Source organism: Alligator mississippiensis, chromosome 2, assembly GCF_030867095.1.
Source record: "Alligator mississippiensis isolate rAllMis1 chromosome 2, rAllMis1, whole genome shotgun sequence".
In the NCBI taxonomy this organism is placed as follows: domain Eukaryota; kingdom Metazoa; phylum Chordata; order Crocodylia; family Alligatoridae; genus Alligator; species Alligator mississippiensis.
The window spans coordinates 167,831,109-167,845,984 of record NC_081825.1 but is presented as its reverse complement, the minus strand read 5'-3'; the positions used below and the strand labels follow the sequence as shown (position 1 = coordinate 167,845,984).

The 14,876-nt window shown below is 42.8% G+C and overlaps 1 protein-coding gene across 2 annotated transcripts in view; it reads left to right on the top strand.

The window, feature by feature from the left end:
- The window catches only part of SLC4A4 (solute carrier family 4 member 4), a 320,050-nt gene that overhangs the window by 227,052 nt on the left and 78,122 nt on the right, over positions 1 to 14,876 (top strand). For both annotated transcript variants that reach the window (XM_019493526.2, XM_014607383.3), the window contains exons 9-12: positions 1,420 to 1,507; positions 3,416 to 3,570; positions 4,263 to 4,376; positions 7,499 to 7,673. In XM_019493526.2, coding sequence (XP_019349071.1) covers positions 1,420 to 1,507; positions 3,416 to 3,570; positions 4,263 to 4,376; positions 7,499 to 7,673 — 532 coding nt within the window. The remainder of the gene's footprint in view (positions 1 to 1,419; positions 1,508 to 3,415; positions 3,571 to 4,262; positions 4,377 to 7,498; positions 7,674 to 14,876) is intronic.

The window sequence follows — 14,876 nt, the reverse complement described above, 5'->3', positions numbered from 1 at the left end:
TAAGACCTTTCCTCCACTCTAGTATGGGAATCAGTTTCCTCACTTAAGGCACACAGTCCAATTTTGGATGGCTAATTATTGGGGGGTTGGTGGGGGGAGGGGGGCAGAAGGTGCATGTAATATGTGAGTAAATATGGTACCATATTTCCTCGTCTCTGAGCATTTGAAGAATACCGTATTAACTGTCTGCACCTGATTCATTAATGAGATGATATAGATCTGCTGCTGTGGGGTGCCAGTGGGTCAGAGAATATGCCTGTTAATTGAGATGTGATCTGAGCTTGGCTGTGTATGGTGCTTTTTTTAAGTCTTTGGAGGGAAAAGCCAGAAGAAACATTTTCTCCTTTCATTCATGCCTTCCAACCCATGTGAACACCACATGCCTACAGGGTGTAACTGAAGGAAAAATTTGGTAGTGTATTAAATTTGATTAGTGAAAATACACATATTTTAAAGGAATAAGCACATTGGTTAAGCTATTGACACAATGTCAGTCTTTACTCCTCTGGAGTTCAGTGGCCTGGCTGTTGAGGGTACAAGGCTTCCAGTGGGATCATGACAAACCATGATTGTTTAGCACCTCAGAGAACAATCTTTACATTTTTAACTAATAATGGATTTTCCAATGTTTCCTAGATTTTTTATATTACATGCATTTTTTGCTTGGATTTACTACATATTGGGTGCGTCTACGTGAAGTGTTTGTTGTCCTATGGCAGTGTTAGTTAGATGCTGACAGTGCTGGCTGGATGACGAGGGTGCTTCAGTGTGGGGCTGCCTGCTGGCGAGCTCCCACGCTGGAGCATCCTCATGACCCAGCCAGCCCCCCCGCAGCAGGTCAAGCCAGGACAGAACAGCCTCAGTCCGGTGGCTGACCCCCAGGCCTCCTGCCAGCTCAACATGCTGCAGTCCCAGGCGCTCATGAAAACGGTGTGCCTGGGAGCAATAAACTCTGGTGTGAACTGCACCAGAGCGTATTCTGTCAAATTAATAGCACATGTAGATGCGTCCACTGAAACTGTATCTTTATCATGGCCCTTTTGATGTACAATTACATTATTATGTATTTAAAGTGGGATTTTCAGAAGCACTCTATGCTAACTTAACTCTACAGTCACTGACATCTCTGAGAGCTTTGCTGTTGATTTTGGTGGGAGCACTTAGATCAATGCTAAAAACTTTTGAAACACCCAGCTTTAGTGTTTGTTTGTGTCCTGTCTTGTGAAAGCGTGTCTTTCAAGAGAAGAGAAACTGATCTTATAGCCTCTTACATTTCTTATTTATAACATATAATCCTTTACAGACAAATCCCCATGCTCACTCCTTTTAATGTATTGTAGCCAAATTTATGGTATAATGTATGAGCAAATGATCCAGTTTACTATCCTAAATGGTAACAATCTATTTATGTTTGGTCAGATTTCTATTCATTTTGCTGGGTCCTAAGGGCAAAGCTAAATCCTATCATGAGATTGGTCGAGCCATTGCCACTTTGATGTCTGATGAGGTAGGCATCTTTACATGTGCCATGTACAGTTGTTTTTGTTGTTGTTTTCACTTTCTTAGATGGTAGTTTTCCTTTTTCTTTGCTATGTGATAAATTTGTTGGTACCATCTCTCTCTATAGTACGTTGGGCTATATGTCATGGCATGACTGTGAAAACCTATCCACAAATGAGATGTCATCTTTTGATTGTCTTTATAATTCAATTTTTGACACAATGATATAATAATCTACCCTTTGTAATTCTCTAAACCTATGGAACTAGAAAGTACCTGTAATCCTGCTATATTTCCTTGCAAACAGTAATTCTTTCATACACAATTGAGTCAACATTTCAACTTTCCTCTACAGAGCTTTTTCTTTGCTTGTGTTTTGAGATCACAGGTAACCTGCAACAACAGAACAGGTAGTTGTTGTGGAAGGGGTTACATCCAGCATTTCTTGTTTTTGTGTTGCACAGTGTCCCAGAACTACTCTTTTATTTAAGTAATAATTGGACATTATCCACTTGTAATTTGTAATTACTTGCTAATAATTGCCCTCACTCATGCAATATAACGCTTTCTTTCCACATGAAGTCAAAACTTTTTCCCCTCCTTCACGTGTGCCTTCAGCTCTGTACAACTGTTGCCTTATAGTACTTTTACTGCATTTCTTGCATAGCACATGCTCCCAAATAAGACACGCGTCTTGTTTTAGGAAGGCAGAATGGAGAAAAAAGATTTTTCTAAAGTCACAGCTGAATTCTGGCTTCTTGGAGCAGAGGCAGTCTACTTGTCAGCTTCACTCTCCTTCCCTTTCTTGCTCAGTCCAAAGCTAGAGGTGTAAGCATCTTATAGCTGTTGCCAAATTGGTAGCAGCTTTTGGTTGCTCAGTCAAAAGCTCCTATCATTTGGTAAAGGCTGTTGATAGAGTTAAATCTCTAGCTTCTGGATGAGTGGCACATTGCACCCCACCTCCACATGGCTAAGAGGAAGCCTGCCCCAAGTAGCTATTCCAACACCCCCATACCTCTGCTCCATTATGAAATCAGCTTGTGTGCTTAAAACACACACTCCAATTTTGAGATGGCTAATTTTTAGAAAAAAGTGCATGTGGTATGTGAGAAAATATGATACTTTTATTTAACTACTTGCAGCTCCTCTATGATTTCATTATTCTGTCCACTTTGCTGTAAACAACCAACCCTTTTTCCATGCACCAAGTGTCCTCCCTCTTCTCCTATAAATACCTTTTTCTTCCCATGGCCTCCCTGTGCTAGTTTCCACCTCACCTCCTGCCCCAGTTTTCATACTGAAATCTTTGACATATATTTATGAAAAATCAGTTTTAGTAATCTTTTTTTCCTCTGTCTCTCTCAACTACTGGCTGTTGCCTTGCCGTTTTGCATGTCCAATGACTGGCTTGTTCATCAGCAGAACTGCTCTGAAGATATAGTATTTTTAAAAATTGAAATGAAACTGTTTATATTGTTTCTGCTTTGCAGGCTTGAAAAACTGACCCTTTTTTGTTTTCTTGACAAATTTTGGCATAATTTTAATAGCTCCCTCTCTTCCCCCTGCATACCTCTCTCCTTAAAGCATTGTTAGAACTCTACTGAAACCCATTGTTTATCAAAAATGTATTTTGGGGGATGAATGAAGATATTTTATAATTTTAAAAGCAGTTATTTTTAAAGTTATTTTTAATGCAAGGTTTGATTCAAACGAAACCCTTGTTCAATATTTTGGCCTGCTCTATTCTGAAAGGTAAAATGTCATTATCACCAGCACCACTGACATATTTATTTCTTTGCTAATGTACTGAGTATTTTATTTCTTATATAACCCTTTTATTTCTTTTGGAAAAATGCTTGTTTGTTTCTGAAGTCTTGGAGATGGAGCCTTACAGAGAGTCTTGCTTCCTCTGCAGGTGTTCCATGACATTGCCTATAAAGCCAAAGACAGGCAGGACCTGATTGCTGGAATTGATGAGTTTCTTGATGAAGTCATTGTGCTTCCACCTGGCGAGTGGGACCCAGCTATCAGGATAGAGCCCCCCAAGTCTCTCCCCTCTTCTGATAAAAGGTAATGGGCTGCAGCAGAGTGGGTTGTGTCAGTGAGTGGAGTTGAATGTCCTGAGATAGATGTGCTAATTATAAGGAAATGAAGGGGATATCCAGGATCTGATTGGATGAACACCTGAACATACATCGCTGTGGGCCATGGCGTGGGCAGGTCAGTGAGAATTGATGAGTAGAGTATGTAAACAGGGCATGGAGAGGGGAGGGGAGAGGAGAGGAGCGGAGCGAAGTAGATGAGTGAATTTTATCTCCTCCATTACATTTTCCACCATTTTCTTCTGCCAGAAGATTGTCTGACACCACTGTCTAAGAATGTTGATTTCGCTATAGATAGTTTCAGGTCTTTGCTAAGAGTCGCATGGGAAATGTTCCCACACCGTTGCCTTTGTACCAACAATCTATGTGGACAAAAAAAAAAAAAGCTTGTTCTAAGGTAATAAGGCATTTGTAACTGTGTTTAGGCTCAATATGGGATTTTGTTTTAGTGTTTCCAATGTTCAGTGAGTTAACTCCTTGCCCTCAGCATGCCATTTCAGCTCCTTTTGTGGCAGCAGCATTCTTTTACATGCCACCATTTTTTAAACACAGAAGAAGACATGCACATGCATTGTGTGATGGCTAGACAAGGTGGATTGTGTTCTGTGAACTTGCTGTTTGCTACATTGGCTCCTCACTTTGTTTTTTCTTACTGCTTAGGAAGAACATGTATTCAGGTGGTGAGAATGTACAGATGAATGGAGACACACCGCACGATGGGGGCCATGGAGGTGGTGGCCACGGTGATTGTGAAGAACTACAGCGAACTGGCAGGTCAGTGACAAACTTTCCTGTAACTGTGCAGCCTGACGAGCTGCACAGTTTTTGAAACTTGAAGTTTTTGAAACTTTCCACACCTTAGCGTGTTTCCCTTGTGGAATATTGCTTGTTTCTCTGGTACACCTAAATATGGGGTAGCAAACTCATCTGGCCCCTGAGGCTAGTCCGTGAGCCAGATCAGGCTCATAGACCCTCTTGTTTGCCCCCTTCCCCTCCCCCAACATATATGATTGGCCGCTGCTCCAGTCAGTGCAGGACCTGCACTGTACGTGGCCGGAATGGGTGCTGCATGAAGCACAGCCACCACACTACACATGGTGGTTGCCCTAGCTGGACTGTGCTGCATACAGCTTCTGCCCCAACAGCTATGGGATCTGTACCACACATGACACCTGCTGCCAGTCTTGGACCTGTACTGCACAAGGTGCCTGTGAGTGCCACACATCGTGCAGGTCCCAGACTGGCTGGAGTGGGTGTCATGTATGGTGCACATCCCAGAGTGGGAGCTGTGCGTAGCATAGTCTAGCTGTGGTGGCCACCAAGTGCAGCATAACTGCCGCTCTAGCCAGACTGCACTGCGCATGGCACCTATTCCAGCCATAGTGGGATCCACACTGCATACAGTGGGAGTCCTAGACCAGCTGGAACAATTGCTGGATCTGTTATGCTGGGAGAGGGGGATGGGGGAGAGAGAATGGGTTTACGGGCCAGATTCAGCTCATACACTGGCCCCATGCCATGGGTATGTACCATGCCTATGTGGGACTGATCAGACACGGGGACAGCACTGGGGGCCAGATGGAAGGGCTCTGTAGGCTGGATCTGGGCCACAGGCCATATAGTTGATGCTGCTGACCTAAACAGTAGCTCAGAATTTCAGAAGTGACCTGTGGCTTTAGATGCTCTACTTAAGGCAGTTTGAAAGGTCTTGAGCATTTCACATCTGTAAATCAGATTCCCCTTCCAGGTATATTAAATTAGGCACTAAAAAATAGAGAAACCCAACATTATATGTCACTTAGAAAGTAATGGCCGCTGCCCTTGTGATTGTTATGACATATGTATGTTTAAAATGCAGCTACATTTTCCACCTGGCCTCGTAAAAATATTTCAGTTGTTGTCGGGTTATAAAAAGTTTATTAAAAAACCCTGTAACTTTTTCATAAGACAGAGATTCTGTTTTCCAAAAATTCCCATGATTGTAGAAGAGTAAACTAGAAAAAGAGCAAGTTGTGATAAATGAGGCCTGAATTCCCTCTTTCATTGTTTCAAAGGATTGACACAGAATCAATACATTTTACCAGAATGCAGAATCGGTCCCATATAGGGCACAGTGCAGTGACTTAATTTCAGTGTACTATCTTATTGTGATTGAGATGATGTAGTTTAGAACAGTTTTAGATATCCCCTTCTCTACCCAACTTGCAATGTTTCTAGACTAGAGGAAAGTAACATTTCAAGTTTTGAGGTAATGGTCTCATGCTTCTACTAATATTTATTGCCATGACACTTTGTAAAGTGTTTTGAGATTCCAAGACTTTCTTTAGTGAGATATTGTCAAGGTATCGGTCAAGTTAAACCATTCCATTTAAAAAAAAAATAACTGCAGAGCCTGAAGTTAGAGTTACGATGAATGCCAAGGAATTTGTTTGCAGAAATTAGCATATGGTGTGACTACCCACTACACCTCTTAATATTCAGTGTCTGGATTGCTTAAGAATGGAATACGCAATGTTTGTAACAGTCAACATGTGGCATGGAGGATAGGTAGCGCACACTGCACCATGTGAGATGGCTTCAGGATAGTGTGTCCTGCATCTGTGCTGGGAGTTGAACTAGATGAGCCAAGAAATCCCTTCCAACCCTGTAGTTGTAGTGCCTGTGAGGGAGAGTTGTAGATGGATTATGTGAGAGATTAAGAGGGAAGAGTTTAGCTTTCCAGGCAGATGTGAGGGTGATTGATGTTGATGAGTATTTGTGACAAAATCACCTTTAATAAAGGAAAGCTGCTTACCTGCTTATCTGTGGAACGCTTCTGGTGGAATTCCTATAAACCAAATTGTGTTCCATTTTCAGGTGTTTAAAAGGAACATTTTGGCTTCCTTTCCCTACAAAGTTGAGCTCCTCTGTCCTCTGAAGGAAGGAAGTGGCATACACTGATGACCAGTCTTTGCCGTTTTCCGTACATTTTGTACTGCCAGTTCTTGTTCTGGTTAAAAATTTGAACCATTTTTCTATTCAGCAGATCTGTTACCCCATGTATAGAAATGACCGATGTTCCACATCTAGGGACCTACCAAATTCATGGCAGAAGTAGGGTGTGTTGTGGCTCCTTTAATCTTGCAGGTTCCCTTGTGTGCCCCTCCACCACTAATTGGTGAGGGGACATGCTTGCAGCTTGCTTCTGATTGGCAGGGAGGTGAAAACTGCTGTTTTAAATATGGTGCCCTTTTTGCCTCTAGCTGCTGATTGGCTGAGGGGCCCTGGTGGCTCCGATGCTTGTTGCTGACCATCAGGGAGGTAAAAACCATGGCATGTTTAAGACCATGGTTTTCACTTCCCTGCCAATAAGGAGGGAAGGGTGGGGCCCCTCTGCCAATCAAGGGCGGGGGAACATGGAAGTCTTTCATGTTCCCCTGTGTGCCCCTGCCCCTTCCCACTGCTGTTGAGGCAGAGGGGCCCCACCCCTCCCTCCTGATTGGCAGGGAAGCAAAAACCACGATTTTAAACATGCCATGGTTTTTGCCTCCCCTTGGGTCACCAGCAAGCATCTGGGATACTGGGGCCTCTTAGCCAGTCAGCAGGTGGAGGCAAAAATGATGCCATATTTAAAACAGCAGTTTTTGCCTCTCTGGCAATCCAAAGTGAGCTGCAAGTGCAGCCCCTTCACCAAACAGTGGTGGAGGAGCTCAGTCATGTGAGAGCCCTGCAAGATTAAAGGAGCCGCAGCACACCCCACTTCTGCCGTGAATTTGATAGGTCCCTATCCATATCTTCTCAGATGGACTGCATAGCCTCTCATTTTTTGGTGATGTTTCTGGTTTATTGTTCCTCTGGATGAATATTATTTCACTGCTTTTTACATGATCCTTCTCCTGCTCACCTTATTTTTTCAGATTTTGTGGTGGCTTATTCAAAGATATAAAAAGGAAAACACCTTTCTTTGCCAGTGATTTCTATGATGCTTTAAATATCCAAGCACTTTCAGCCATTCTCTTCATCTACCTGGCCACAGTAACCAATGCTATCACATTTGGAGGACTGCTGGGCGATGCTACAGACAACATGCAGGTTAGCAATCATTTCAAAAGTCTATAGTTAACACTGGTCCACATCCCCTTCCTCACATCTACAGTAAGATGGAAGCTGATGGGCAGTTTACAAGACTGATTACATAGCACAAGATTTATATGGCTTCTATAACTAAAATTGACTATGCTTTTATGCCTGCTTCTGTCCTGTTAGAAACTGCAAGCATTTATATTAGATGGTATTTGAAAAATAGGAGAAAGAGAAGAAAGGATGTAGGATCATTGCCCTTTCTATATCAAAAATTATTGGAGCTGTTCAAATCTATTTGCTTGCTTTTATGTTGCTATTGTTTAAGTTGAATTAGATGCAGTAATTCTGATTCAAACTTTCAATGTCATAAAAGAGCTGACTCTTATGGCATTTGGACATTGGCCCGTCTCAAAAAAATACTGCTGTGCAAAGGATTCATGATTTGGCTCAATGCTCTAAGACAGCGGTTTACAACCTTTTCTTGGTTGGTGTACCCCCCGACGGCCGGTTGAGAAGCAGGGAGTCCCCTAAGTGGGAGGGGCACGGGGGGGGGTGGGGTCCCCCATGCTCAGCAGCAAAACCCTGATTGACAACCCCTGCTCTAAGAAACAGAACAAGAAGGATACATTACTATAGGTTCCTAGTGGAGAGAGGTAGTTAGTCATGTTAGTCTGCAGTTAAGCAGAGAGAGTAGAGCAAGTGGCAACTTAGGACACCTATACATGTGCATCGAGGCTGTTCTGTCTCACTGTAATTACAACGCATCAGAGTATACTTGATTAATCAAGTCTGGTGAAGTATGTTAATTACTGTGTTCCAGCAAACTCCAGTGTCACATGTATCAGCGTCCCAGTGCTGAAAATGGGGGGGGGGGGGGGGGGGGTGCTTTTACTAAAGCTTGTTCAATTAGCTTTAGTTAAAGTGCCTCCATTGCCATTTTTCAGCATGGGGATGCTGATACATGTGATGTTCCGGGCTTTTTAATTACAGTAGCTCTTGGAGCCACTCTAATTAAAGTGCCCCCACCTTGTGGAGCACGTGTATAAATGTCCTTATAAATTAAGATTCTTATAGACTAAGCTAGTCTATAAGATACCACTGATTTTGGTAGATTCTTTAGTTAGGATTTAAAATACTCCTTTGGGTTTTTGAAATTGAATAAAACACATTGTTTTTAAATAATTGATTCAGTGGAAACTAATGTCAGTACCACAGTCCTGAGGGCTTGGACAGTCATTTAACTTGCCATAATAGTGTCTAAGGACCCTACGTAGCGATCATGTGAGTCTACACATGATTGCCAGCTACATCACTGTAGCGGAACACTCCCCCAGTATAACATGCTGGTATGGCAACATAGAGGCAAAATGTAATCTGTGTTGTGCCCATGGCACAGTAACCACCTGTACTGCACTGTGCTTTAGTACTTCTAAGAGGAAGCATTAAAGCATGGTGCCATAGCAACATCGCCATACGGCAACATGTACATGCACCCTAAGTTACGTTCATACTATAGGTTTAGTTAAAGGCAAATACAGAAAAAGGGCTACCCATACTGGGCTCTAACTTTCTCTCCCCTCATGAATTACATAATAAAATTAACCAGTCTGCAGTTCATCAGATTTTGTTCTTTTCTACATTCACTTCAAAGGCTGACCTCCTGGTAAGTCCAAACACCAGTTTGATAATGGGAAATAGAAGATGAGAATGCCCTGGGTCTGGGCCACTGAAAGTTGTCTGGGTTTGGTATTGTTTAATATCTCTTAATAATTTGGAACATGAAATTAAAGCCACACTTCAGTGATTTGCAGATGACACCAAAATGAGTGGAGTTGCAGATGCTTTTTGAAGGATAGGATTAGGATTAGGATTCAGAATTACCTTGATAAAGTGGAAAAATGGCCCAGAATTAATTGCATGAAATTCAGTAGGGACACATGTAAAGTCCTGCACTTGGGATGAAACAATCACATACACAGATACACACTGAGCAATGACTGACCAAGCTGTAGTACTGCAGAAAAGGACCTAGGGGTTGCAGGGGACCACAGGCTGATTATGAGCCAGCAGTGTTTTCTTCTTGCAAAAAGAGCCAAGAGTACACTGGGCTGTATTAATAAGAGCATTACTTGAAAGCCAAGGGAAGTGATCCTTCCACTCTGCTGTATTTATACAAATATAAGACAACTCCCCAATAATTAGATTCTGTGTACGGAAAATTTATAATTTAGTTTCAATTTTCCACGTTTAGAACCTAATTATTTGAGGTTTGCCTTGAATTTGTCCATCTCCCACTGCTACAGCAGGGAAAATAAATTGGGGGGGGTGGTCCTGTGGCCCCCTTGCTCTGTGTAACCCATGCTTTTTCCCTCTGCAGCCCCTCCCCCCCATTATTGGCAGACCGTGTTCTCCCTGTGTACATGGAAGTGTGGGGCAAATGTGAAAACATTGACTTTGAAATAAACATGCCTGTAGTAATTTAGTTCATCCAGAATTGATGCATGTTATCAGTTTTTAAACTGCTGCCAATGTTAGCACAGGTACTTCATAAACACACTTTTAAGCAGCACTTTTGTACCTACTTCCATGTAGGAGAAACTTTTTTTTTAAATTATTATAATTTCACATTTCAGGCCAAATTAGCCAAATCAGTTCCAAATTCTATCAGCTGAGAAGGCCTTAGTCATTCAAGTCTGTGTGATGCTACCACTGGCAAGTATCTTATCTCCCAGACTTTTCATCCCGGAGCTTCAGATACTCTTAAATCCATGGCAGGCATCCTACATGCAGGCCACAAACCTGGAAGCCTTGGAGTTCAGGTGCCCCCTAGTCTCTCTTGCTCCTAGCTAAAAGACCATAGGAGCAAGCTAGAGGGAGAGTCCAAGAACAGTCCCCCATCACCATAAGTTGTGTAGCAGAGATCCTCCCATTGGGAGGCTGTTGTAGACTCTCATATGGGTGCCTGCCCACAGTGCAATAGACAGATTTATGCATGACATTAGTTCAATGCCGAAAGGCTCATGATTTACCATATATTTCAGTAGGATGAGCTCCACCAGAATTAACAGTTTCAAGCCATGGTAACTCTACAGCTCAGCTCTGCTTGGTATCTGTGTATATTCTAGATATTTCACATAAAGGATCCGCTAATTAGTATCCCCCTCCCCCCCCCCCCAACTCATGACTGGAACTGGGTGTTCTTGTCATGAGTCTGGGGATCTTCCAAAATGTTATATGCAGATAAGGCATAGGGTAACTTGATTTGGCTTCACCTCATGGAGGGTTGGGCTACAATAATCATATGTGCCAGGCTGACAGAGTGGGTGACAGAGGAGCCGTTTGGTAATGTTTGCCAGACATTTAAGGCTGGTGCAGAAACAGGAATCATTGGAAATGGGAAAGAAAGGCACTGCTTGGCTGTGGGACTGAAGTAGAAGTCAAAATTTATGCAACATAGTGGCTCACCAAGACTTTAAAACAGTAAGTGCTGAAGGAGGCTGCTCTCAATGGGCACTACTGTATATCTGATTCAGATGTACTGCATTAATCTATCCACGCAGTAGGTTCCTTAGCTTGTTCCAAGGGCCTTATGGCTAAAGGCAAGCAAAACTTGGGGGCATCCAAGCCCCAAGCCTCTGGGCTTGGGCCAGCAAGTAGGATGCCCACCAAAGGATTTGGAAACATCTGAATTTCTAGGTGCAGGTGGTGGATGTTTGCTGGTAGTAGGGCCACTTATGGTTCTGGGGTCTTAGATTTGGAATTAGTTTAGGCTAATTTGGCCTTGGATACAAAAAAATGTTAACAAAATGTGGTAGGTTCCCCGGTGGAAATACCATGACCATCAAGGTGGTTTTCCTACTGGTAGGGGAAAACCACAAACATGGCAGGGGGCAGTACTCTGACAAAGGTAATGCAATTAAAAGGGTACTGTATAGTGGAGGGTTGCACCCTTGTGTGCTTGTGGACAGGACTCCCTTTGAGAGCCTCATAGTTAACCTCCCATCTCAACTTCTAGTGGGAGGATCTTGGCAACATCCTGACTTTAGGGAGATGGGGAACTCCTCCCTAGCTTGCTTCTGCAGCCATATGGCTGAGGGCAAGCAAAACTCGGGGGCATCTGTACCCCAAGCCTCCAGGCCTGGGCCTGCATGTAGGGTGCCCACCAAAGGATTTGGAAGAATCTGAAGCCCCAGGTGGGGGTGGAGGATGTTTGCCAGTAGCAGGGTCACATATAGTTCTTGAATGATTCACATGGATTTGAAATTGATTTAGGTGATTTGACTTGGGACATGAAAAAATTTCCTTAAAAATAAAATAATAATAATTTTAAAAAGTGGTAGGTTCCCAAGGGAAATACCATGACTAAGATAATGCAATTAAAGTAGCACTGTGTAGTGGAGGGTGCACCGTTGTCTGCATGTGGACTCCCTATGAGAGCCTCATAGCTAGCTTCCCATTGGCCAGCTTCCAGCGGGAGGATTTTGGCTACATGCCAACTTTATGGAAATGGGAGGTTCCTACCTAGCTTGCTCCTGCGGCTATACAGCTGAGGGCAAGTGAAATTTGGGGGAATCTGAAACCAAAGCCTCTGGGCTTGGGCCTGCATTTAGGATGCCTGCCAAAAGATTTGGAAGTATCTGAAGCCCCAGGCTGAAAAGTCTGGAATGGAGGATATTTGTCTTTAATGGGGCCACATATGGTACTTGAGTGATTCAAAGATTTGGAAACTGATCTGCCTAATTTGACCTGGAACACGAACCATTTTCCTTAGAAAAATGTAGGTTCCCAGCAGTATGCTTGCCCAGTATGCCATGTGATTTATAGTTATGTCCAGTGTTAGCTGCATTTAATCAGCTTCATAGTTAGTTTCCATAACTAAACACAGGCCATTTTTGGCAGCAGTTGAATGATGGACAATGTATTTAATGGGGTTTTCTTGTATGCAAATGTAAAATGAGGAGCTTTCTCCTCCTTCTCCCACGCTGATTGGAGAAAAAAACCTCATTTTATATTTGAGTAAGTATGGTATTTGTTACTGGTAAAGCCTTGCCTGGAATACTGCATCCGGTTTCAGGCACTGCACTTCAAGAAAGACGCGCACAAATTGCAGAGTACAATGGAGAACAAGCAATTTTCTTAGATTTCTAGGAAACGTGATTTACAAGGAAAGGAGGGAATGAGATTATTTAATATGGAGAAAACAAGACTGAGGAGGGGGGATTTGAAAACAGGGTTCAAATACCTGAAGGGTGCTTCTAAAGCAATATAACAACTCTTGAGTAAGCAAAGCAGCAACCACAACAGTAGACTGCACACCCTTCAAGGACAAAAGATAGAAAATGATCCAAAAAGAATTGCCTGCCCTGAAATTCAATAAGGACACATGCAGAGTCCTGCACTTGAGATGCTTTGCCTAAGTTCATTGTACTGCCACAGTGATGGGGAGTGGGTAATAATTTAGCAGTTTAAGGCCTACTTTTTCAGAGTGGAGTTGGGGAAGGAATTCTCCCTGGCATTTTTCTCTGAGGTTTCCATTAGCAGAAGGTTATCTCTTGGGCCTCCATAAGGACCCACTGGTGAAAGCTGCTGAAGGGCTGCAATTAACTGGCTGTCTATATTCCCTTGCTATGCATTCTTGCCTACTTTTGGGTCTGCTTTTTCTTCACAAAAGGTTTATGTCTGTTACTTGTTGCTTCTGCCCCTCCCTTACACAACCCTGTGCCTCTAGAGGCCCATGCTGTGAGACATTGAAACAAAGTGACAATAGAACAGGGTAGGTTTTCAAAAGAATAGTTGATAGTCCTTATTGCCCAATAGGAACATTCTGTTATCTCTCACAATATTGCAACTGCCAGGTGCAGAAAATGGTGTATAAATACATTTCTTTTAATATCTGACATGCTGTGTTAAGTTATTCTTCCAAGAACCCTATGAACCTTTCAGTGTTCATATTTGAACATACTGCCTTCCTCAGATTTTGAATCTGGAAATCATTTGGTGAACATGAGAATGTTGTTTTTCAAAAGCATTGCTGAGAATCTGAGCGCCAAGACTTTGCACATGAGGGAAGGTGCAAAGGGAAAAAGAAGAGAAGGGAGAGAGAAAATAATTTAGTGCATTGTTCTGCTGTTTACCTGGCATTGGAGGTAACCCAGCTAGGACCTTTCTCTTGCTGGGACAGAAAAAACACCCTGTAGAAAGGCAAAATATACAAAGACAATACGGTTTTAAGTGCAAAGTGGCTTACTTTTATTTTAAAAAAGACACCAGTTGGCACTCTGTAGTTAAATACATTGTTTTAGAAACCCAGTGGCTCTTCAGCAAACATAATTGAAACGTAACAATTGATGACAAAATTCTGGAAGAAGCAAAAAATAAATCATGAACAAGTCCCAGGAATGCTCTTTCTTTCCCGTCTGATATTTGTTTCTCAAAGACTGTGAATTTAACTTCTAAATGTGTCTCTCACCCCTTTGCATCCTCGAAAACATGGGTGGCTAGCCTATAACATGAGTGCCAAATGTTGCATGGGGCAGCCTTTGTGTGTGGCACACAACAGATCAAAGAGGAGTCGGGTGGAATAGTGGCAGATAGGGTAGGGAGTAAAAAGTAGAGCAGCAAATCAGTTAGGGACACAGGTTAGGAAGCAGAAATCAGAGCAGGCAAGGAAGGGGATTGGAATGACACTCAGAGAGGGAGTGTAGGGGTGATTTGTGGCACTTCTGCAAAACATTTTGGCTTCCACTGCTCTAGATCTAGTGACCATAACATTAATATATGGTGTAGTTTTGTTAGAACTACCATCTTTCTAAGCCTTCTTCCACCACTGTACTCCTCCCAGTGGCAGGATTGGTGGGACAGCTAGTGTAGAATCAGCTACTACCCCTGCCCCAAGGAGTGTTGGGCAACATAGTGGTAGTAACATCAATTGCCCTTCTATGTTAATTTTGCACCCAAGTCACAAAGGGGTTTTAGGATGTTGTTAGAAAAATGCTGTTATAGCAGAAGTGTATGTCACTTCCCCAGGTGCAAAAGAGGTGGGTTAGCCATGTTAGTCTGAAGTCAAAGGGAAGATAGGTCAGGGTGGCACCTAGAGACTGACTGGTTTAGAGAGGCATAATCTTTCATAGGCAACAACCTACTTTCTCAGATACTAGGGCTCCATCTCTATTGTCTGTGAAAGCTCTCTGAACCAGTTAGTCTCTAAGGTCA